This window comes from Monodelphis domestica, chromosome 7 (genome assembly GCF_027887165.1).
Source record: "Monodelphis domestica isolate mMonDom1 chromosome 7, mMonDom1.pri, whole genome shotgun sequence".
NCBI lineage: Eukaryota > Metazoa > Chordata > Mammalia > Didelphimorphia > Didelphidae > Monodelphis > Monodelphis domestica.
The window spans coordinates 145,639,742-145,665,548 of record NC_077233.1 but is presented as its reverse complement, the minus strand read 5'-3'; the positions used below and the strand labels follow the sequence as shown (position 1 = coordinate 145,665,548).

The window sequence follows — 25,807 nt, the reverse complement described above, 5'->3', positions numbered from 1 at the left end:
AAGATTTGGGTTCTAATCCTACGACATTTACTAGCCATAATATATTATAGGCAAATCACTTAATCTCTCTGGACCTCATTTTTTAATGTAGGATATAAAACATGTACTACCACAGTTTTGTGAGCTGTTATCTGATATGATATATTATTCATCAATTCAGATCAAAAGGATTAGGGAATATGGCACAGAACCAGGGATTTTGAATATGGAGTAAGGGGTTAATTGGTTATGGGAGATGTTTTGGAAAACCTAGGGAAGTGAGGAAATCCAAACCCCAAATTCTCAGTTTTCCAGAGCATTCCCAGCAGCCTTGGTATTGATGATATACAATTCCCGGCATAATATTGGAGAATCCTTTAACTCCTTTCCTCAACAATATTCAGTTAATAAACCCTTCCTGAATTTGAGAACCAATGTTAAAAACCATTCTCTGAAGTCTCTGCTTTTAGGGCAGTGGATAGAGTGCCAGACTTAGAGTGGGGAGGTCCTGGGATCAGATACTTCCTAGGAGTGTGACTCTGGGCAAGTCATTTAAACCAGCTTGCCAACTTAAGAAAACTTACGTGGAAATTTGTTATTACATGTAATTGTTAAAAAAAAAAATAGGAGGTAGCTGGGTGGCTCAGTGAATTGAAAGCCAGGCCTAAAGATGGGAGATCCTGGGTTCAAATCTGAACTGAGACACTTCCTAGTTGTGTGATCCTGGGCAAGTCACTTAACCCCCATTCCATAGCCCTTACAATTCTTCTGCCTTAGAACCAACACAGTATTGATTCTCAGACAGAAGGTAAGGGCTTTTTAATAAATAAATAAACCAATACATCCTCATTGAATATGCTCTATGAAAGAAACAATGTTTAGTGCAGTTAAAAGCCTCTTTTACGAAATTTCTTCCACAAGAATGCATCTCTGGTTTTATAGCTTCTCTTTATTCTAGCTGTATTGATTTTGTTTGTGTAAAATTTTTTTCAATTTTATTTAACTGAAATTATCTATTTTATATGTTGTGATTACCTTTATCCCTTATTTGGTTAAGAACTCTTCTCTTCTTAATAGTAAAATATGAGACAAAAAACAGATTAGATATATTTTACAACTAAGCCTAGGGGAGAAATTCTTACAGAGAAAGGGAGTCTGTGCATGTAAAACACTTTACACTCTGACTTGATTGATTTGTTAGTTTCACTTGAAAGATTTTTCTTTTACCTTTTTTTTTTATTATTATAAAGGATGGCTCCCTGGGAGGAGAGAGGGTTATAAAATACATCTATATGGAAAATTTGATGTCACTTTGGAAACTTTTTATAGCTAATATTTTCAGAGCTCATCTTTTGCACAAGTAAGATGAACTTATAACCTTCACATAGGTCACAAGAATTATAGGATGTCAGGGGCTTTAGAAAAAGGTTTTAGGAATCCTTTAGGTCAGAATCTTCATTTCACAGAGGAAAAACATGAATATCTATTTTAAGTTATTTGTTAAGTGTTAAGTGATGTTAAGTGATTTGCACTTGGAGACATGAGTCACAGTTTAAATACTTTATATAGGATTCTCCTGTAACATGGATGCTGATGCCACAACGTATCTTTTGGATCATTCAATTCAATACAACTCAATTCAACAAATGTAAATTAACCACCGGCTATGCTACATACAAGTCAGGTCCTGGGTGAGGGGAAAGTTAAAAAAAAAATCAATCCCTGCCCTCAAGGAACTTCCATTTATTCCGTGGCTGGTATATAACCCAACTGGAAGATAGGAAAGCAAGTGTTTGTGTGGATGCATACCCGCGCATCATTTGTCCTCCTTCCTCCAAAAGGGCTTGTTTTTTTGAAAACACCCAGACATTAGAAGTAGTGAGTATCTGCCCTCCAGAAGCTTATGCTCTAAGGCAAAGTGGATTCTAAGTCCAGGCTCAATCACACACCACTCCTGTGGCCTTGAGTACTTTACTTCTCGGGGATTCCATTCATAAACCCAGAATGTCCATCCCTGCACTGCCTTACTTCGGAGGATTAAGGAAAAGTAGCCACAAAGGTCCAAAGATCCTCCCCAAGCTGGAACTGAGATCTTCATCCCCCGCCCCGCCTCTAGTCTTCCAAGGGGCGGGGCTTTGATGAACGTCACTCCCACCTCAGAGGAAACCCGGATTCGATGCTGCGCAGCGATTGGTGGGACGTTGGGAGGTGGGGCTACGAGTCTCGCGCTCCGGTTTAGGTCTAGATCCGGATCCGGATCCTGCTCTGGCTCCGGCTTTAGCTCCGGGTTCCCTAGAGGGGGACACCTCCTCCTAATACTCCTCCTCCTCCTCCTCCTCCTCCTCCTTCCGGGGTAAGAGGCCTAGCCCCTAGAGACAAGACGACCTCCTTTAAGATTCTCCCTCTTTCTACCACGGCGCTCCCCCCATGTGGTCTTCTCCCTCCCATTCATGTGCTCCTTCTCTTTCCACCACCACCCTCTCCCCCTTTCCTTCTCCCCGTCTTATCCCTCTACCCCCGGTCTCCCTCTCCCCCACTTCACGCCATGCTTCTTTCCTCCCCCTTTCCAAAAGTCCACAGCTTCTGCTTTCCCGCCATTCCCCTACTTTCTCTCCTCTAATGGCTTCCGCTTTCCTTTCCACCCCCAGCAACTCCTTCCCTGTAGACCCACCCCCGCTTAGCAAACCCAGCACAGGTTCTCCTCAATGTTTCTTTTCATCTTTTCCAGCCAGCTTGCCGGCTAGTTCTTCTTATGTCTTTCTTCTCACTGACCCCCTCTCTATCCACAGTTTCTTCCCAGGAATTAGATCCCTTTCTTCAACTTTTTTTTTTCCTGTAGAATTTCACTTTTTTCTTCCCCTCCCCACCCCATTTCTCTATTAAGAAATCCCCTTCTCCCCTTGTCCTCCCCACCAGGTTTTTCTCGTCTAACGACTCATGATTATCCTTTCAATGGCTTCCCCTAAAAGGAATTCTCTTATCTAGATATTATTTTGCAGTTTATAAAGGGACTTGGAGCCCAAAATCTTAGGGATTTCTAAGCCCAGCTCTTCTCATTTTGTAGACTAGTTATTTCTCTTTGAGACTCAATTTCTGCCTTTAGGTCAAGGGTTTTTGAACTTTCTGTGTGTCTTGGACCTCATTGACAATGTAGTGAAGTCTAGACTTTTCAGAATTTTGTTTTTTAATGTATAAAATCAAATACCAAAATTATGAAGGAAATTAGGTCGACAAATATTTTTTAAAAAACATGTAAAAAAATTCATGGACTAAAGGTTAAGAACCATTGCTGTAAAAAACGGAGGCAATAATTCTTGAATCTTTTCCACAGTGGTGGTGTATTAATAAAATGTTTTATCAACTTAAAAGTTGTATAAAAAAGTGAATTGTTGTTGCAGTGTCTCAGATAAGGACAGAGACCTAGAGAGCCACACATAGTTATAACAATGCCTCTGACCTCACAGTTAGCCTAATGGCCTCTATCCTAAGTTCTCCAAGTGTCCATTTTTTCCTACAGGTGCTGGCCAACAGTTGAATGAATGCACTGTCTTCTCCAGCACTACCATGTGCCCTTGACTTGCCTAGACCTGGATGCTCTTCTGCCATCTTCCCATCCCTACATATTTAGAGAGCATTCAAGATGGCTCAGGTGAGTGGGGTTAGGAGAAGCCTTGACTTAACCGCCTAAACCTTGTTAGAAGTCAAAAACTGAAACTTAGATTCCAGACCAAGACAACCCTATGTGACTTTGGATGGAGGATTATATATTTGGAGCTTGAAGGGATTTTAGGGATCATTTAGTCCAAAATATCCTTCAAGTGAAGAAAAATAGGCCCAAACAGATTTTGACTTGCCTAAGTTTACATCATTATTAAGTAACAGTCTAGATTAGAACCCAAATCTCTTAACTAAATTCTCTGCTTCTATAGCCTTGGGGTTCATTGGTACTATTTGTTTTCTCCTCTTGTTTCTATTTTTCCTATGTAGATGATATAGCTGTTTCACATCAACTTTAGAATCACAGAAATTTGGAGTATGAAAAAACTTTGGAATATAGTTTAATAGTTAAAACAACTCAATTTATAGAGAAAGAAAACGTGCCCAAAGAAGTGGTTTACTAGTCACTAGTAAAGTATTCTGATTTTCACCCATACTGCACAGGTAGCACAAAACATTGGTGGAATGTGCCTGGTAAACAACTAGGCAAACATTTGTATAGTCAGTGCAACATAGTATAGATTTAGCATGACCAGAGATGATCATTAATCTTTGGTTTTTCCCTTAAATTCCCTCTCCTACCCACAGGAGAGTCCAAGAATTGAACCTTTGGCATTCATTAAGACGTGGCCTAATCCCAGAGCTGAGGCTGGCCAAATGAGCATCTAGATGCTCAAGGCATTTCCTTCCTCTGGGCCTTAGTTTTCTCCTCTGTAAAATGAGGGGATTAGACTAACTGATCTTTGAGATGAACTTAATTTCCAGTATATTATCAGTCTCTGACCCTAGTCTAGTAGTCATTCATTTATTCACTAATTCTTTGGTTCAACCTAAGAATAAATACTACAGGTATCTATTAAGGACCAACCCTACAATAATGCCTAGTTTGGGGAGAGAAGATGTTCATACAGATAGATATTCTATAAATTTAAATAACATAAATATAGACTCAATTGAGGGGGAGATTGTACCTTATTGGACTGAATAATACAATTTTATTATAGCTTACTTATATATAGCTTTTTGCATTTTATTGAATACTTCACAACAGTCTTATGAGATAAATAGTACATATGTTACTAGAATGGTTAGAATATAACAATATATTTTAAAGGAAAAATAGCTAGATACATTGTTAAAAATAATGCCCATTTTGGCTTCACTTGGGTTTTATAGAAGACACATTAGGATCAAAGTGCTGCTTCTATTTGAAATGGCATAGGTAGGAAAAAGGAGGACCAGGAAGGAACCTGTGTATTGTGTCCTAGGGGGCTGGTTAGGCCCAGAACATGGGTCTCTACGTAGCCTTTAGCTTAATAAGCTTGGTTATAGATGGATTTGACTCTAGGTAAGGTAGGCATTTAAATTATTTTTATCCCCATTTTACTTTCTGAGAACCACTTTAGGCCCAGGTGATACTAATTAGGAGTTATCTAGATATGAACCTAGCAGTCTGGTGCTTTTTATACTGCTATAGTATTTCCTGCTTATATTTGAAGTGGCAGATGGATCGAATATAATCTCTGAAAGGTACCGCTTCCATTAGATCGTGGGCTGAGAATAGCCACATTATATCCTCTTATTAGTCTATCATTTGAGCAACTCCTTTAGTGAAATTTGCATGTTTGTAGCTGTTGGCTTGGCTTATATTTGGAAGAATGGCTTTGGAGATTATTTGGTGAGGTTGTTCACTCAGCAGATCTACCTCTAGCTTGCATAGCTTCCTATGGGAGAGCACTAAATTTCACTGGTGCCACTGGGACATGTGAAATTTAGTCTGTCCAAAGGTTATTAATACTGAGTTGGATTTGGCATCTTTTTTTAACTTTCTATTTTCTGAACATGACTATAATGGGCAAGGAGAAATAGGATGATGTTGAGGATGTGGGAAAGGCTTTGAATAGTCAGTTTGTTGTACTGGAAAGCGTATTAACTTTCAAGTCCAAAGCTCTGAATTCTAGTCTTGGTTCTTCCTCTTGTTAGATTTTGACCTCAAGCAAGTCATTTAATCTCTGAGGCTCAGTTTGTAAAAATGAAAAGTTTAACCTAAATGAACTTTAAGATAGAGAGCAGATTTAATATTTATTTCTGTGTTCTAACATTTTTTTCCTTCTAAGACTTCTTACAGCTCTTACATTTTATGAATGTAAATTCTGTGAAAGTAGAGATTATTTTATTTCTGTCTTTGTACCTTTCTGTCTCCATTACCTAGCACAGTGCCTTGTTTATAGATGAAATTTTATGCTTCAATTGAGTTGAATTAAATTCTGTACTGGAATGATCTGTGTTCTGGGATCCCTTCCTGCTTTTAAGTTCAATTTAAAATTCTGACACTCAGACAATTCAGCTTACCTCTCTGAACCTCATTTTCTTTTTTGTAAAAAGGGAATAATAATGCCGGTACTGTCTCATGGAGTGGTTGTGAAATGAGTTCTTTGCAAATCTGAAATAAATTGAGTTGTTATTATAATCTGTATTTTAAGATCCTTTCAGTGTTGTTATCCTAGCATTTTGTGACTATTTACCTTTGGGGATTCTTGGAGACTTAGAGATTCTTGGAGGTTGAATCTTTTTTTTTTTTTAAACTCTTACCTTCCATCTTATAATCTATACTATGTTTTGGTTCCCAGGCAAAAGAGATGTAAGGGCTGAGCAATGGGAGTTAAATGACTTGCCCAGGGTTACATAGCTAGGAAGTGTCTGAGGCCGAATTTGAACCCAGGACCTATCATCTCTAGGCCTGACTCTCAGTCTGTCTTAATCCATCTGCCATAAGACATAGCTTAGTGCTCTGAAACTTTATTTCTATAGAACATGAATAAATGCTTTTGGAAGGAACAAATTAACTTACTTTCCATTTTCTTGTCATTCTAGGCAAATGACTTAGAATGAGAATGTTTGTGTCATTAGTGTGCTACCTGTTATCGGATTTACCAGAGCATCTTCCGTGGTATGTTCCAGTTTAGCTCTCTCTCAGCAATATTTTTATGAGGAATCTTATTATCCCTGGGGGAGCTCTAGTGACCAAAGAGCCCAAAGTGATAGCCTTTTAATGTATGTTCATTTGCATATCATATGTAGTTTGAATATAACTCACTCTAGAGCACTATATGATTTGATCTTCACAATAATCTATGTAATTGGCAGTGCAGTTATTTTCTTATTTTTTCAATGAGGAAAATAAGTGAAATTACTTACATTAACTGACTTAGTATTGCACTTTATGGTCTACAAAGTGCTTTATGTATATATTAATGGATTTGGTCCTTCTCCCAGGATCTAGTGCCTGGTATTGATGAGCCTAGAATTTTGACTGGAAGTCATAAAGACCTGGGTTCAAATTCTGCCTCAGCCTTTTAGTGTATAAGCTGCATGACTCTAAGTCATTCATTCAATCTCTCAAACTCAGTTTCCTCATTTGTTCAGTGGAAGTTATAAGAGCATCTACTTCATAGGTTGTGAGACTCAAGTGAGATAATCACATTAAAAAACACCATTACCAAATGACTAAATTCAGTGTTCTTTCTGAGTGCTGACTTGGATTCAGGAAGATCTGGAATCAAATTTTGCCTCAGTTTCCTAGCTGTGTGACTCTTAAGCCACTCAACCTCTCTTAACCTCAGTTACCTCATTTATTAAATAGAGGTATTAAGAGCACCTATCTCATATCTTTGTAAGGATCAAGTGAGATAATATTTGTAAAAGACTTATGAATCTTTAAGTGCTTTCTAACACCAGCTGTTATTGTTACAGAGCGTGAAAGCTAAGAGACTTTAAAAGGGATATGCCAGAGCTAGAAAGGAACTATAAGATCATTTAACATCTACCCAAACCCTCATCAATTTTTCCTCTCATTAGTCCCATTAATGTGAAAATGCCCAGATACTATCCTTATGGCTCTCCATTTAAAAATGTGTCAAGTTAGGATGACCTAGCCTGAAAAATCTACTGTTTAGGTTGTAGATCACTTTAGATTGTGAAGCTAGGTAACTGTACTGAGCTTTAATTGTAGGAGTTGTATTCCTCATCATACATGCAATTTAAGCATTTGGGAGGTTACAAAGGAGTGGGAAGAAGAGACAGAAATGAATATATATTTTTTTTTAATGTTGCAGATGGGGATTTCCATCTTTTCCATCTCCCTGCTTCCCCTTGTCTACCTAAATTTAAAGTAGTATAATAGGAGTTAGGCCTCTTGAAACTCCTACACTTTCTGAACCACTGGGTCCTGATTGCTCCTGTGCCTGGTGGTCTTCTGGACCTTACTGGAAACTTTACTGGGAAGCAGAAATGGCAGTGACATCATCTGTGGATTTTAAAACCTATGTGGACCAAGCATGTAGAGCTGCTGAAGAATTTGCCAATATCTACTATGACACCATTGATAAAAGGAGAAGAGTACTTACTAGACTATACTTGGACAGTGCCACTTTGATTTGGAATGGAAACGCTGTTTCTGGACAAGATGCCTTGAATGAATTTTTTGAGATGTTGCCTTCCAGCGAGTTCCACATCAATGTATTAGATTGCCAACCTGTTCATGAGCAAGCTACTCAGAGCCAAACAACCATCCTCGTGGTGGCCTGTGGGACTGTGAAGTTCGATGGAAATAAACAGCGCTATTTCCATCAGAACTTCCTGTTGACAGCACAGGTCACACCCAACAACACAGTATGGAAGATTGCAAGTGATTGCTTCCGTTTCCAGGATTGATCTACTTAGTCTTGGCAAAAATAGACTCTTCTTTGGTCCAAATATTCTGGCATTCTTTCTCTAAAATGTTTGAAATTTGTTCATTTTTCTTTCATTGCCCAGTTCATTGTAGAAGTATGAAAAATTTGCCAAAGTTGATATATCTTTAAGAATGTAGATCCTTAGCAGTTGTCTTTGAGAGCAATGGTTTTTTTTTAAACATGCATTTTAAATACTCTGACATTGAAGTTCTGAGTTTGCTAATTTGTTAAAAGATGACTACGTCAAGAGGACTGATGTAATCCTGATTGATCTCTTTGTCCCCATAATGAACCATGAGCATCTTGTTAGCTCAGCATAACACCCTGGGAAATGATCTCTTTAGTATACATAGTTAATTTAGAAATACCTGCTTCATTTCAGTAAACACTGAAAGGAATCTTAACTTGTGGACTGTCTAAATTGGAACAATAAAAACTGCTTATTTTTGCTTGTTGGCTTTTCATTCCTACTCTGATGTTCTGGAAATGTCTGTGTGGAAAAATGTTCATTGGAGTTTTTTTAAGAGAAGGAATAATATTAGTTTTTATTTATACATGGGTTTAAGGTTTAAAAGTACTAGTAGATACATCAATTACATAATTTAATCCACTCAACAAGTCTTTGAAATAAATAGTGCAAAATATTTTTCCCATTTTACAGAGGAGAAAATTTGACCAGAATCACACAGCTGACAAGAACCAGAGCTCTATTATTACACCATGATGTCTTTGTCTAGAGGCAGCTAGGTGGTATGGTGGATAGAGCACTGGGCCTGAGTTCAAGTCTCATCCTTAGAGAGATGTTTCCTCAGCCATAAAATATGGATCAAAATAGTACCTACCTCTCTGGAGTTGTTATTTTACATTTGTAAATGTTTTATTTAAAATCTAAATGATTGCATAACTATGTACATTTAAATAAATGAATTTGAATGCAAAAAAAAAAAAGCATTTTGGACACTTTAATAGACCACTACGTTTGGAGACACAAACTCTAGATTTGTGACCTAGCTATGTTATTTATTAATGTAACTAAGTGACCAGGGACAAATCAGATTTCTTCTTCAAGCTCAGTTTCCTTATCTCTGAAACAGGTGTTATATGTCTACCTCCTGGCAGTGTTATAAGGAAAATGGCAAAGTATAATGGAAAGGTGAGGTTTTATGATAGCAGGAAGGTATATTGAATTTCCCAATATAGTTTTGATGACAAAAAAAAATGTACTTATTCATTAAATTTTTATTGCTATCCTTTGTTTTTATATAACCTTTCTTTCCCAACCTATCCTTCCTCCCAAGCCAGAAAGCCATTCCCTATAATAAAGAATAAAAGGGGGGGGGGAACCAAATAGCAAAACAAAAATCAGTTTAGCCAAACTAGCACATCAACTAAGTCTAATAGTATATGCAATGTCCCACTCCCTTAGTTTCAAACATCTGCAAAGGGAGGGGAATACATTGTCAGATCTCTTATAGTGTCAATTCTTTGCATTCCGTTTACATTGTTGTCATTGTAGTCATTAAAAAGACTGTGTTAAAATTTTCATTGCTATTTCTGTCTTCACCTTCATTTCCAGTTATATCTCCCCTTCCCTGTGCAACAAACAAGCCATCCCTTGTAACAAAGGAAAAAGAAGAGAGAAAAGTAAAAAGCCGTTTAATGGGACCAACCAGTACATCAACCAAGTGTAATGCTATATTCGTTATTTCAAATCCATAATCCTCAATCTGAGAACAAAGTCCCCAATCTAAGACTATATATACATATATATTTAAGAAGGCTTTGCTAAAGGGAATGTTCCTAGTTAGAACTTGCATTCCAATTTATGCTTATTATTATTCTTATCTACCTAACTTTCCAATCCTACCTTGTCCATGAAACCATCCCTGTTAGGGCTCACCTTTATGTGGCATTTTCAGGTTTGTCAAATTCTTGTTTATAGCAGCCCTATGAGGTAGATAGTGTAAGTATTACTGTCCCCATTTTACAAATGAGGAAACATTCTTAGAGAGTTGTCTATTGTTACTTAACTACAAAGTGTCAGAGCTGGCATTCAAACTCAGATTTCTCATTCCAAGTTTGACTCACTCCACTAGAACATATTAAAGTAGAAATTGATCATCTTGGTTCTTGTGTCTTCGAACTGTGTATTTTGGACACCTTAAGTAGCTTTGATTCCTTTAAGATGGATATTTCCTAACGTGGTAAATATGTTCAGTTGTCTAAATAAACTGAAGCAGTGTAAATAAAACTCATCACTCAGTGGCCAATTTTCTTAGCTTCAACAAATATTAGGCACCTACTAAGTGCAAGATACTTTGTTAGTTACTAGTGATACAAAGACAAAATACTGATCCCCCATCCTCAATCATTTATTAAATGCTTGCTATGTGCCAGGTGCTGTGCTAAACACCTTACAAATGTTATTTCTTTGGGGGGAAATAAGTACATACACATAAATGTTTATGTATGCATGTGTGTGTGTGTGTGTACTCACAGAGAAGATAACTTGAAAGAGTGCTAAGAATTAAGGAGGCCAGAAAAGTTGTTCTTTAGGCCTATGAGAAGAGGACATCCTGTCTGTACCTTGAAGGAAGTCAAGAATTCTAAGGCAGAGGTGAGGAGAGAATACATTCCATGCTTGACACAGAGCTAGGAAATGGAAAGAAAAGTTTGTGGAGAAGCTAGTAGCTCTCGGGAATTTAGAGGACATGATGGAGAAAAATAGGAAATGAATGTCAAGTAAAAAGCTTTAAGTGCTACTAGGTTGAGGACTGTGTGTATTCTGGAGGCAATCAGGAACCACTGAAGATTTTTGAATAGGAGAGTAACATGAAATAAACCCTGGGCCTTAGGCAGATTATTTTGATAGTTCCATGGATGATAGATTGAAAAGCGAAAAGCTGGGACAGATCATTTAGGCTAAAACAGGTAAAGGATGAATGCTATGTGAGAGAAGACAAGGAGTTAGAAGAGAGATGTAGAGATAAAATTGACCAGATTTGGAGGATTTGAGGAAAGGGAAATGTCAAGAATGACTTAAGGATTCTGAACCTCAGTGACTGATGATGGTGCTCTCAAGGGAAATATGAAAGTTTGGAGGCAGTGATGGATATAGCCTAGGGGATCATAGATCTAGTTGTTAAGAGATCATAGGTGACTTTAGAGTAATTTGAGATGAGTGATTTTTTGGAAGCTAGATTATACAGTACTAGGCTGAAAAGAGGAAGAAGAGTTTGGCATTCAAAGGGACAAGAAACCCAGGTCACAAGACAACAGAACAAACCAGGCATTAACTGAGCCTGGTATTAGAGGACTGACAGCAAAACATCCTTGCCACCTCCTCAGGGATAGCTGACTGCAGCTATGGAATGAGGTATATACATTGTTGGAAACGGCCTCTATGGCCGTTTCAAATGAGACAGTCATAGATCTAGAGCTTGAGAGGACTTGAAGAGACACCATGTGATCCAATCCCACATTTTACCTGTGAGAAGGAACATGAGACCCAGAAAAGGGAAGTCACTCTCCCAAAGCAGCAAGGGCCAAGGATATAAAACCAGGGCCTTAACTTCAAACCTAACACTTTTTGGACTATCACATGGCTTCTACACTGGATTGATTTTTTTTAATTTGACTTTATACAGAAGGAAGTAACAGATGTTTTTTAAAAAATAATTTAAAAATTACTTTTTTCCTAACTGTGACCTTGGGCAAGCTACTAACCCCCCATTGTCTAGCTTACTATTCTGCCTTGGAACCAATACATAGTATTGTTTCTAAGATTTAAAAAATCTTAATTTAAAGGTTTAAAAACAATTAAAATCTAATTTAGTCCTATTTCTGACACTTGCTATGTGACACTAGGGAAGCCATTTAGTCTTGATAAGTCTCCATATTTACTTGTAAAACCAGGATAATATTTATTACCTACCTCCTGGAAATATTTTATAGATCAAATGTGATAATGTATATAAAATGCATATAAAATTAAAAGCACATAAATGACTTTAAAAGTTTTGCAGAGGAGAAATGTAAGGCACTAAAAGTAAAAACTGATCACTCGGGGTCACATAATAAGTTAGTGACTGTGATATTACTAGATACTGGGTCTTCTAACTTTGAATCCTGTGTCTTAACCTCCTCTACCCCACCACTCCCACATACTCTGTCTGAGCATGCTTGTCTTTCTGCTACCCCTGACATGAGAACCAGCATCAGTAATCTATATAGCCCTGGCCCTTCTGGTAGATGTTACCTCAAGAAAACAAATTAATAAACTAGGCATTTTCTTGGTGTCCATAGAATTAGAACAAAAAAAAAATTTGATATTTTGAAGCATTATTTCTATCAAGCCTGTAGCTATTTCCATGTAAAGATTACATGGCGAATTGGAAATAGTAGCGAATTTAGAATCTGCAGACTCTAATTCTCATCCTAGCTCTGCTTTTTCTAGCTTCCTGACCATGGATATCACTTACCTTTTCTGTTAAATAAAAGGGATGGAATTGAAAATCTAGGTTCTTTTTAGCTTTTAAGAATCAAAGGTCAGATGACTCAGTGTTTTGAGAACCAAGCTTAGAGATGGGAAGTCCTGAGTTTAAAATTTATCCCTGTGACTTTGGGCAAGTCATTTAACCCCCATTACCTAGATCTTTCCACTCTTCTGCCTTGGAATCAGTACATAGAACTTATTCTAAGATGGAAGGTAAGGATTTAACAAAAAAAAACAATGACTTGATTTGTTTAAAAAAAAAAAAGAATATATATGTGGCTTCCAAGTTCAGGGGACCTTCTTCCTTGGACGTTCAGGATTAGGAAACTGATAAATCTGAGGAATGCCATGAACATTATTGACCCGGATTTCATCTAGGCATTTGCTAGTCTTTCCGGATACCATTATGGATAAGATGGAGAGAGAGAGACTAGATGATAGTAAGGTTATGTTTGGAACTGGTTGAATGACCTGACCCAAAGAAATGGTTAACACATAATTGTTAGCCTGGGGCATGTCTCTTGGAGAGTTCCTTTCATTAACCGTGTTCTGTTAATTTTTTTTTTATTATGAGTGACTTTTATAGACAGCATGATTATGGAATTTGTTGATGAATGACAAAAGTTGGGAATAGCTATGCATTGGATGATGGAATAGTGATACAAAATATTTTGACAGGCTAGGAAGGTGGACTAAACAGGACTCAATTTAATATGGACAAAAGTAAAACAAATTTTTAATCCATTACATAGTTATAGAATGAGGGAGTTATGACTAGTTTTGACAGTTTATTTGTAAGAGACCTAGTGGTTTTTGTGAATTTATGGATTCAGTTGTATGATGTGGCAGCCAAGAGAGCCAATGTGATTTTTTTTAAACCTTTATCTTCTGTCTCAGAACTGATATTAAGTATTGGTTACAAGGCAAGAGAAGGGTAAGGGCTAGGAAACTGGGATTAAGTGACTTGCTCAAGGACACATAGCTAGGAAGTGTCTAAGGTCCCAGATTTGAACCCTGGACCTCCCATCTCCAGGCCTGGCTTTCTATCTACTGAGCCACCTAGCTACCTAGAGTGAATGTGATCTTAGAATGCATCAGATCATAGAATTCAGAATGAGGAAGGTGATAATGCTGTTTTGTCTGACTGCATCTAGAGTTCTGTGGCTAGTTCTGGAGCCACATTTTAGGAGAGATTTCGAAAAGCTCAAGTGTATCCATAAAGGTGGATGATTAGGATGGGCACCTAAAACTGTCTTTGCTCCCAACTTCCCTGTTTCTTTTGATGGCAGCAAATAATCTTCCTCAGCACCTTGGCTTAAAACTTCAAAATCTTCTCTGCCTTTTTTGTCTTCTCTCTACCCTGCTCCCAATCAAGTAATCTCCAAGTTCTGCTGATTCTGCCTCTTCGGTTTTCATGTATATCCCCTTATTTCTTCTCACATGATCACCACTATAGTTCAGATCCTGAGTACTCTTCCTGGCCTACTGTAGAAGCTGTTGTCCGTGGCTCCTCATCTCTCTTTACCATGATTCACACAGTTACTAAGATAATTTTCTTTGTGCACAGGAGATTAAATTTTGGTGTAGGACTACCATCAGTCAACAGATTAAAAGTACACATAAAGTAATGTCAAGAGGGAAAGTACTTATAAATGGGAGCATCTGGTCAGGCCTTGTGGAGGGGAAAGCACCTGAGGAGAAGGCAGAGGTAGCTACAGAATGGATTGTTGAGTTCAAACCAGACCAGTTTGGTTGAGAGTTTGTGAAGGGGAATGACAGTAATGTCAAGCCAGTATCTGCTCTATGCAGTCACTAGCAAAACAAAAAAAGGCAAAAAGCAGCCCCTGCTCTACAAGCTCACAGTCTGATGGGGAGAAAACTCACAGATAGCTAGGTACAGAGGAGATAATCTCAGAGGAAAGGCACTAAGATTAAGGAAGATTGGGAAGAGTCTTTTGCAGAAGATGGGGCTTTAGTTGATCAATGAAGCAAGCCAGTGAAACCAGGAGGCAGAGATGAAGAGGAAAAGAGTTCATTCATGACAGTGGGGGGTGGGGAGGGAACAGCCATTGAAAAAGTCCAGTCAGGAGCCTTGTTCGAGGAACAGCAAAGAGACCAGTGTCTTTGGATCTGGATACATATAAGAATCCTGGAAAGGTACGGAGTGGTATAAAAGGTTATAAAGGGGTTTAAAAGACAATAGATTTCATATTTGATTCTGCCAGTATTTGGGAGTAAGGTAGAAGATAAATGTGAGAGATAGATAGGTGGCTCAGGGGTCAGAGAGTCAGATCTAGAGATGAGAGGTCCTAGATTCAAATTGGGCCTTAGACACTTCCTAACTGTGTGACCTTGGGCAAATCACTTTGCCCCCACTTGCTTAGCCCTTACCCCTCTTTTGGTTTGGAACTGACACTTAATATTGATTCTAAGACATAAGGTATGGGTTTAATTTTTTTTATTTAAAAAGTAGATAAATGTGAATCTCAGATTTATATTTGATTTGTATTTTATATTTGATTAATAGAAGTAATAAGGGACCACTGGAGATTTCATAGGCAGACCTGTGCTTAAGATCAGTTTGACAGCTGAATAAATCCGAGTGGGAAGGGAGGAGACAGGGAAACCAACCAGAAGGCTATTGCAATAGTTAGGTGTGAGGTGATAGGGCCTGATTGAGTGCGATAGCAGCCTCAGAAGAGAGAAAGGGTATATGTGAGAGGTGCTACCTAGGGTAGAAGTAATAGGAATTGGCAACAAATTAGATATGAAAATGAGTGTGAGGAGTTGAGGATGACACCTAGGTTACAAGCCTGGGTGACTGGGAGGGTGGTGGTGCCCCTGAAAGTAATAGAGAATTTAGGAAGAGAAAAGGACTTGAAGGGGAGGGGATAGAGATAAAAAATTCAGTTTTGAAGATGTTGTGGTTAAGATGTTTTTGAAGCATTCAGTTTGAGATAGCCAATAAGCAGTTGGAAATGAGAGACTGGTGTTTGAGAGAAAAGTTAACCCTGAGCAAATAGATCTGAGAATTATCTTCATAGAAATGATAATTAAATCCAAGGAAGCTGATGAGATCACCAAGCTATAAATAGTCTAGAGGGGGAAGAGAAGAGGACTCAGGATTGAGCCAAATATTCCATGGAGAATACCCATGATTAATCCTTCACTCTACTTCCTTCATGAGTTTTTTTAATTGCATATGTGATATGTGATTTCAGTCATGACACGGGGAATATGCAAATATTAAACACTGCCATAATCTATATCAGACTATTTACCACCTCAGAGAGGGGAGGGGGAAAGGGAGAAAGGAAGGGAGGAAGAAAAAGAATCTGAATAACAAAATATCAGAAAACAATTGTCAAAATTTGTTTCTATATGAAAAAAATTATTAACACACACAAAGAAGAATACTCATGGTTAGTGGGTGAGACCTGGATGAAGGTCTAGCAAAAGAACCTAAGAAGGAATGGTCAGATTGGGAAGAGAACTAGGAAAAAAACAGTGTTACAAAAACCTAGAGGAAAAAAAAAAGAGTATCAAAATGAAGAGGGTGATTGACAGTGTTAGTGCCTCCAGAGAGATAAAAAAAGGATACACTGGAAAGGTAAGTGAGAATCAGATTATGAAGAGCCTTCAATGCCAGTCAAAGGAGTCTGTATTTTATCTTAGATTTTTTTGAATAAGGGAGCAACATGATCAGTTCTGTGTCTTAGCTTATTTTAGCAACTACGTAGAGGATGGATTCCAAAGGGAAGAGAATGGAAGTAGGGAAACCATTTCAGAGGCTATTGTAGTAGCCTAAATAAGAAGGAATGACTTGACTTGAACTAGGGTGATGGCTCTGTGAGTAGAGGGAAAAAAGGATGTGAGAGATATTGTAAAGGTAAAATTTGAAGAAAGCTTAGCTTTAGGGAGAAGATAGTGAGTTTGGGTTTTGGACATGTTTCTTTTGACACGTATTGAGGCAACCAGAAATTACATAATGATGCATTCAGGAGAACTACATGGGTCGTGTACTTAACTTTATGGGAATGGATGAGATTTCCGAAAGAGAATGTAGAGAGATGTGAGGAGACTCAAGATAAAGTCCTATGCTACACTCATGCTAAAGGGGATAGATGGCGATCAAGCAAAGGAGGTCAGAAAGTAGAGATCAGTCAAGAAGAAAATCATGAGAGAACAATGAGTGTCATAGAAACCAAGGAAGAGGATCTTGGAGGAAGGGATAATCAGTAGTGACAAAAGCTATAATAGAGGAAAGATCAAGAAGTGGGGGACTTAGAAAAGACCTTAAGAGTTAACATTTAGGATGATTGATTTAGATTAGAGTAATTTCAGTTAAATGGTGGGATTAGCAGCAAGACCATAAAGGATTTAGAAGTGAACTCTTGGTGAGGAGGTAGAGGCCATGAGTGTAAATGATATTTCCTTCCTTCCTTCCTTCCTTCCTTCCTTCTTCCTTCCTTCCTTCCTTCCTTCCTTCCTTCCTTCCTTCCTTCCTTCCTTCCTTCCTTCCTCCCTTCCTTCCTTCCTTCCTTCCTTCCTTCCTTCCTTCCTTCCTTCCTTCCTTCCTTCCTTCCTTTCTTTCTTTCAAATTTGGAAATTTTTATTTAATTAATTAATTTAGAGTATTTTTCCATGGTTACAAGATTCATGTTCTTTCCCTTCCCTACCCCCAACCCCTCCCGTAGCTGACACACAATTCCACTGGCTTTTACATGTGCCATTGATCAAGACCTATTTCCATATTATTGATGTTTGCACTAGGGTGATTGTTTAGAGTCTACATCCCCAATCATATCCTCAGTTGATCAAGCAGTTGTTTTTCTTCTGTTTTTCTACTCCCACAGTTCTTTCTCTGAATATGGATAGTGTTCTTTCTCACAAGTTCCTCAGGATTGTCCTAGATCATTGCATTGCCACTAATGGAGAAGTCCATTACATTTGATTGTGCCACAGTATATCAGACCCCATGTATAATGTTCTACTGGTTCTACCCCTTTCACTCTGCTAAATGTTGCTTTCTGGAAGCATCAGGTATTGTCTACTGATCCCTTTTCAGGGCTGCTTTCTCCCTTTGGTGTCTACTTCCCATCTCTCACCTGTGACTCCAAAAAGCTGTAGCATGCACAGGGGCCACACTCTGTTAAACTATCTCAGAAGGCAGGCTAAATGAGATTGAGGGTGACTGACAGCCTTCAAACCTGTCAGTGAATAGGGGAGGGTGGTCTACTCTAGGCATATGAAGATTTTTCCTGTCAGAAGGGATAGATGAAAACAGTTTATTCCAGTGGCCCATGAAAGTGGCTGAAGGAGGTGCTAAGGAATACTTAGAGCTTAGTTAGATATTGAAGAAGCCAAGATCAATCCATTGCCTCCCACACCATCACTAGTCATCCTGACTTTTGTCTTGCTGCTGGACTTTGATGACTCTGGAAGAGAGAGTGAGGCTCTCTATCATTTCACAAAGTGATAACTTTGTGAAACTCTACCTCACTTAAATCTAGTTCATGTATAAGTCAAGACATCACCAGTGATATCATTTTGGTCCTCTTCAAATATGAAGGACAACAACCAACCAACCAACCAATAAGTCTATCACTTCTTTGTTGCATGACCTTGGGGAAGTCTCTGATCCTTAATTTCATTTGTAATAATAATGACTCATATAATACTTTGCAACTTTTACAGCAACCCTGTGATACACATTGTAGATCATCTTCCATAGAAGTTAATGACTGCTTGTGATCACAAGAGGCAGGTTTGATTCTTAATATAGTGCTTACCCATTAGGTAATATTGCCTCATCTGTAAAACAGGAATAATGTCCTTTGTCCTCTATGAGGAAATCCCAGCTCTGGAGCTCAGAGACTCCCTTCATTCACCTTTCATGGTTGCAGAAATTGAGGCCCAAATACTTCATGTCAAGTACTTTTTCAAATCCAGCTTTGATGATTATGACTGTGATTATAATTCCTATTTTATGGCTGGAGTGACAGATGATGGATTTGTTCATAATTACAAGGCTAGAAGTGGCAGAGCTAGGATTTGAATTCAGATCCCCTAATTCTATCCTAGTTTTCTTTCTGCTTTATTTTTATGTCTTTAGGTCCCAAATACCCTTAGCCCTAGATTTTCCAGTTAGTGTTTCATAAATGGTTGTTGGATTGAATCAAAGAAGTTTAAACTTCCTAGAAAAGTGCTATTAAAATATGGAATGATAACAGTAATCATTTGACAAAGAGAATATGCTCCAAATGACATCATGGGGTTGGGATGCTTAGAACTCTAGGACTGTGGGACATCATCAAGTGTTCATTCTGAATTTCTGTGGTCTTTTATGTTTAAAATGTTATGTTTTCACTTGGTTTAAAATACTGGTTTCTGTCAAAGCAAGCACTCCTGTAGCTCAAATGGCTTGAGAGTAGGTATTTTCCAATCCTTGAACATTCATCAGCCTTCTCTTCTCCTTTAATCTTCCCTTTTAATCGCAGCTCCAAGAATAAGTTTTGGTCCCAAAATAACTAAGATTGTCTGGTCAGATGTTTTAGGACATGTGGCAGCCAGATGGACTGTAGTGAAGTTTATTCTTTCAGAAAAGTAATGGCTTTTGCCATGGAAAACTCCATAGCATTTAACTCTTGCTCTTCTGTGGTGGTCGGTGGGCCCCCTACCTCCTGCTGTTTTTAAAAACAATGCTGACTGATGGAACACTTTGTACTTTTCCCATAGCCACCCCTGTTTTCCAAAGGAGGCAATTGGTAAAGAGCACTCAGGTTTAAGTGAATTAGGTGTCTTTGGATAAATGATTTCCCTTTTCTGGACATCTGTTCTGATCTGTAAAATGAGGGAGTTATATTAACAGTTTCTTCTTTGCCTACATTCCAGTGTTGTTAGGAAGCACAGAGAAGTGGAAGGACTAGAACTCATGTCTCTTAGGCTAGGGGCCTTTCCTCTACACTAGAATGCCCCTTATTATTTATGGCAATAAAAAAAAAGATTTTATGTCATCTGTTTGTTATATTATCATAGCTGTTGCCTATATCCCTCCTTTTCTTCCTCCCAGAAGACCATCTGATATAACAAATAGTATTTTTAAGAAAAGAGGAAAAAATCACCACAACCAATAAATACATTTAAAACATCTGAAAAAAAATTCTATAATTTGTAACATTTGTGGCCCTCACATCTCCCTGAAAGAGTAGGTTGTAAGTATCCTCTCATATAGATTTCTCTGAATTTATCATATTAATTATTTTTTACAATTCAGTAGTATTCTGTTACATTCATATGTTGCAGTTTGTTTATTCATTCCCCAATCAGTGGTTACCCATTATATCCCCCCTTTTTTTGGTGACCACCATATGTATCGCTCCTAATGTTTTGATGCATATGGGACTTTTGTTTCTATCTTTGATCCCTTTAGGGTATATGCTTGGTAGTGGTATTGCTGGGTCAAAGGACATGGATAATTTAATGACTTGCATGGTTCCAAATAGTTTTCTAGGACAGTTGGACCAATCTCTGTGACACAAATGGTATATGATTGTGCCTATATCCCCACAACTTTTCTAATATTAACTATTTCTATCTTTTATCATGTATGCTGAAATTAAGGTTTTTCATGGTTTATAGTTATTTAACATCACTGAGGATGTTGCTTTTAAAGAGAGATTTTGCAGGGGTGAGAAGTTTAGCACTATCCATTTTCCCCTTCCTCATCCATTTTCGCTTATTGCTCATCTACTACGTATGTCCAAAATATCTATATTGTTATACTCATTTGATGGTCTGTCTTTTCATTTGTATATCTTAGTCTAAGTAATATGTGTTTCTAGTTCACTTTGTTTTTCTGGTATTTTGTAGACTGATCTCATTCACATTTCTGAGACTTCCTCCGAAAAGTATGTTTAAAGTTTAGAGGCTTGATTCAATTAAAACAGATAAATGAATGAATGAAAAAAATATTTGTTTAGTGCTTATTATGTGCAAAGCACTGGGGATATAGATGAATGTCAAGGATCTGACACTCTTAAGAGGCAGCTAGGTGGTATAGTAGATGGAGCACTGGACTTGGAGTCAGGAAGATCTGAGTTCAGATGTGGCTAGCTGTGTGACTAGGAAAGTTTGTCTCAGTTTCCTCATCTGAAGGATGGAATGTTATAAGAGAAATGTGTTCTAAAGGTTTCAGAAGCAGCCAGACTTGATAGCAAATCAGATGTGCAGGATGATTGCTTGTGAGAAATTGAATATGACTTTGGGAGCCTGGGTGACTAGAAGGGTGGTGGTACCCTGACAATATTAGGGAAGCGTGGAAGTGAGAAAGTTTTTGGGGAAATACTCTGGTTAGAAATGTTGAACTTGAAATAACTATGGGATATTCAGTTTAAAATATCAAGAAGGCATCTCCATTGTAACTTTAGAAAGATTAGCTATAGTAGTAGTAAGACAAAAAAAAATTAGGGAATAAGCTAAGGAAAGAAGAAACACAATTCTTGCTTTTTGCAGATATGATGGACAATTTAAAAAGCCTTAAAGAATCTCCTAAAACAATGATTGAAATGATGACTTTGGAAAATTAGCAATATAAAAAATAGGTATCTAGAAACACTTTTTTTCTTTATTTTACCAACAAAACTCAACAGGAAGTGACAGAAAGATGAATTCCATTCTAAGTAACCACAGAATGTAAGACTCAAAAGAATGAAAGCTGACTACAATTATAAAAATACTCTTTATAAAAAAAGACAGACCTAAATATTGGAGAGATGCTGCTTGGTCATGGTTGAGCTGTGCCAACATAATAAAAATGATATTGCTATCTAAATTAATATACTTATTCAGTACGGTACTACCAAAGAATTACTTATTGACCTACCAAAAAAAAAAACCCAGTTCATCTGGAGAAACAAAAGGTTGAGTATCAGAGAAATTATGAAAAAAAGGGAGGGAGAGATTAGGGGATCTATGCCAGATGTGAGCTATACTATAATACCTAAGGCTCAGTGTCTGATAAAGCAAAAAAAAAAAAAATATATATATATATATGACTTGGGAAAGAGCCCCCTATTTGATTAAAAACTACTAGGTAATTAGAAAGCAGTCTGGCAATAATTAGTTGTAAACCAACACCTTACACATATACATTCTAAATAGATATATATATATAACCTTAATATGAAACAATATACTGTTAATAACCAGAAGAGAAACAGATCATATACTTCAAACAGCTATGAGTAGGTCATGTATACCAGACAAGGGATAGAAGCAATCACAAAATATAAAACAAATAACAGATTACATGAAACCAAAAAACTTCCACACAAACAAAGTTAATATACCTAGGATAAGAAAGGAAGTGGTTGAATAGGAAAGAAATCTTCGTATCATATTTCTCTGTTAAGGATTTGGCATCTAAGATATATAAGCAATGAACACATATGTTATAGATACTCATAAAAATGTATTATATAATACATATCCACAAGCATGTATTTGTGTATGAATATCAAAAAGCCATTCCATATTAAGGAGTTGAGATAACTAAGTGATATACTGAATAGAGTAGTGGGCTTGAAGCCAGGAAGACCTGAATTCAAATCCAGCCTCGGACACTTGCTAGCTGTGTAATACCAGATAAGGCCTTTACCTCTGTATGCCTCACTTTCTTTAATTTAAAAATGGGAATAATAGTAGCATCTACTTCTTAGCGTTATTGAGAGGATCAAATGAGATAATTAGCACACTGTAGGCACTTAATAAATGTTTATTTCTTATTTTCCATTAGATAAGTGGTCAAAGGATATGAACAGATAAAGAATTTCAAATGATTAATAATTACATGAAAAATCACACAAAATACACTCCAAATCACTAATAAGAAATTTGTAAATCAAAGCAACCCTCAGGTTTTACCATACAGTCTGCAAATTGACAAAGATGATAGCATATGAGAATAGTACATGTTGGAGGAATTGTGGGCAGATAGGCACACTGGTGGTGGTGGTGGTGGTGGTGGTGGAGTTATGCAATTAGGTCCACACTCTTTGACCCAAAGATTCCATTACTTATGCCCCAAAGAAGCCACAGATAAGAAGAAAGCCCTCAGATACAATAAAATATTTATAGCAGCACTTTCTCTGATAGCAAAAAATTGGAAACAGTAGATGTCCATCAGTTGGAGAATGACTAAATAATTGTGATACATAAAAGTAATGGAATATTATTGTGCATTAAGAAATTATGAATTTTAGGGCAGCTGGGTGGCTCAGTGGATTGAGAGCCAGGCCCAGAGACAGGAGGTCCTGGGTTCAAATCTAGCCTTACACATTTCCTAGCTTTGTGGCCCTGGATAAGTCACTTAATTAACCCCACTGCCTAGCTCTTACCACTCTTCTGCCTTGGAACCAATACATAGTATTGATTCTAAGACACAAGGTAAGGGTTTTTTTTTTAATGAATAAATGAAAATAAAAATGATGAGATTGGACATAATCTCTGATGTCTATTTCAGTTCTTTTCTCTAAAAGCAAGGGTGTCTGGTAGTGCTTGCATCAGCAGCACATATGCTAAAGTTAGAATGAAACAGAGGTTAACATAGTCCCTATGCAAGGGTGAAATGCAAAATCATGAAGAATTCTTTATTTTATATTTTTTATGAAAAGAGGAGACAGAGAGAAAAGAGTATATGTGAGTACACTTGCATGTGACATAGTATTGGATGTGGTCAGATTTAGAAATCAACCCAGCTTCCCTGTAAACCATCCAAGCTTCCCAGTTAACCCTTGTTCATAGTTCTCAGGAAGTCCTGTGTTTCTTCATATAACTTCAGACACATTTACTGATAGAGCCACTGGATTCCAGTTTGTGTTTGTATCATGTGACAGTTATTGGCAGGACTAGAAATGTGGAATCCCTGCTCTGTGGGAGGAGCTGGTTAGATTTAGATTAACTTAATTTCTTTGAACTTGTTTCTTTCACTCCTTAAAATTGCTTTTTCCTCGTAAGATGTAAGCCAGGGCTCTGTCCATATAACTAAAAAAGATCATGAGAGCAATTATTTAAAATGGGACATTTATATAGTTATCAGTATGAAGAGTGTGAAAACATTGATGGATGCTTGTTGATTTTCCACCCTTAAAGCAAAGTGATGATAACTCTTTGGAAAGCTTGTCTTTTTTTCCAAATTAACCCATGTCCTTTTGGCCTCCCATTTCAGAGTGGTTTACAAGAAACAAAAGTTAAAAGCTCCATGTAGGTTTTTGTTTTTTAATGGGGCTTTTTAGTCCGCAGAAGGGCTAGAACCCATTTTAGAGTCTTCGTTTATGGAATAGTTGTGTGTCTGAGGAAGATCACTAAACCTCTCTAGATCTTGATTTCCACCTTTTTTAATTGAAAGGCTTAAATTAAGCTAGCTTGACTTCTAAGTCCCTTCTGGTTCTGACATTCTGTTAAATCTTAATTTACTATCTTCTGAAATCTCTTCTACCTCTGACATTCCTTGTTCAGAAGTTTTTCCTAGTTCTAACATTCTGTATTCCAAGGGCTAATCCTTTCTAGTTTAAGAATCTTGTGATTTCTAATAGCCATTTCCCTTCCTTGAAGAGTATTATGGTTTAATTTATTTGTTTTCTAGTTTATCTTTTGGAGATTGTTCATTTGACATTTAGGCTGCTCTTTCTGAAGCCTCCCAGAGTGAGAAGAGACAAGCTTTCAATGTTTAAAGAGATTTGTTTTTGTTTTCTTTTTCAATCCAGCTTTCTAGAACAATACTGAGGAAAAAACGAAGATTATCAGAGTTAAAGGCCAGCCAAAGTCAGCCTAAATTGGATTCCTTGGGGGATCACCCACTCGCCATGCCCAGGAGTCCTGCTCCAGAATACAGTATCTATTTCACTGGCCAGAAAAGCTGCCGTTCCCGGTTGGGATGTGAGTTTTTTGACCAGCCTGCAATCACCCTGGCCCGGGCATTTCTTGGACAGGTAATTTACCTGTAGCTCCTTGACTTTAGGACAAACCTAGAATTTGTTGAACTAAAAGGTTCATTCTGCTTTCAGTAATACTTATTCAGATTCCACTATGTGCAGCATGCTAGTTTCTGAAGGAGATACCAAGTTTGGAAAAGACATTGTCTGACTTCTCATGGATCTTATAATTTAGAAAGGGGATTATACATGTGTACACAGATAAGAATAACAAAGTAAAACATGATATATGCATAAAGGGAGTATAGACTTCTATCTTATCAGTCAAAGAAGAGATTACTTCCAACTGAGAGAATCAGGGAAGACTTCATGAAGGTGACCTTAAATCAGAGCCTTGTAGTATTGGATAAAGTGTAGGCAAGCAGAGGGATGGGGGTGGGGGCAGTATTTCTTTTCTTTTTTTAAGTTTAAAACCCTTACCTTCTGTATTAGAATCAATATAGTGTATTGGTTCAAAGGTAGAGGAGCAGTAAGGGCTAGGCAATGGGGGTTAAGTGACTTGCCCAGGGTCACATAGTTAGGAAGTGTCTGAGGCCAGATTGAACTCAGGACCTCCCAATTTTAGGGCTAGCTCTCAAACTATTGAGCCACCTAGCTGCCCCTAGGTTGAGTATTTCTGATAGAGGGAGCAACATAAGCACAGTAGTGAGAAAATATAGGATGCACTTGGGGATTGAACAGACTAGTTTGGCTAGAACATAAATCTTACAGATGGGGATTCCTATGATATAAGGATCAAAGTATCATAAATTTAGAGTTAGAAAGGATTTCAGAGACCATTTAATTTAATCTTTTTATTTTGTAAATGCAAAAACTGAAGCATGGGGAGGCCAAGTGAATTAGATGAGAGTGCCTAGGCATTCAGCTATATAAATTTTCAAATGTTCAGC

General features: G+C 37.6%; 1 protein-coding gene, 1 non-coding gene and 1 pseudogene across 5 annotated transcripts in view; all 3 read left to right on the top strand.

Annotated features, from left to right (window-relative positions):
• The first annotated feature begins 3,496 nt into the window (after nt 1–3,496).
• MPG (N-methylpurine DNA glycosylase) overlaps nt 3,497–25,807 on the top strand; it is a 61,742-nt gene continuing 39,431 nt past the window's right edge. The window contains exons 1-4 of one of the 4 annotated variants that reach the window (XM_056805767.1): nt 3,566–3,628; nt 6,571–6,646; nt 10,006–10,116; nt 24,690–24,914. In XM_056805767.1, the coding sequence (XP_056661745.1) occupies nt 24,789–24,914 (126 nt within the window). In that variant the 5' untranslated portion in view covers nt 3,566–3,628; nt 6,571–6,646; nt 10,006–10,116; nt 24,690–24,788. Of the gene's footprint in view, nt 3,629–6,568; nt 6,647–10,005; nt 10,117–24,689; nt 24,915–25,807 lie in introns of those variants that run through there. The other 3 variants (XM_056805769.1, XM_007499180.3, XM_056805768.1) reach the window with 3 other exon arrangements.
• On the top strand, nt 6,569–8,519 carry LOC100019223 (NTF2-related export protein 2-like; annotated as a pseudogene).
• Nucleotides 23,478–23,581, top strand: LOC130455661 (U6 spliceosomal RNA). Its single transcript, XR_008913770.1, has one exon. It is a non-coding gene; the product is annotated as a U6 spliceosomal RNA (small nuclear RNA).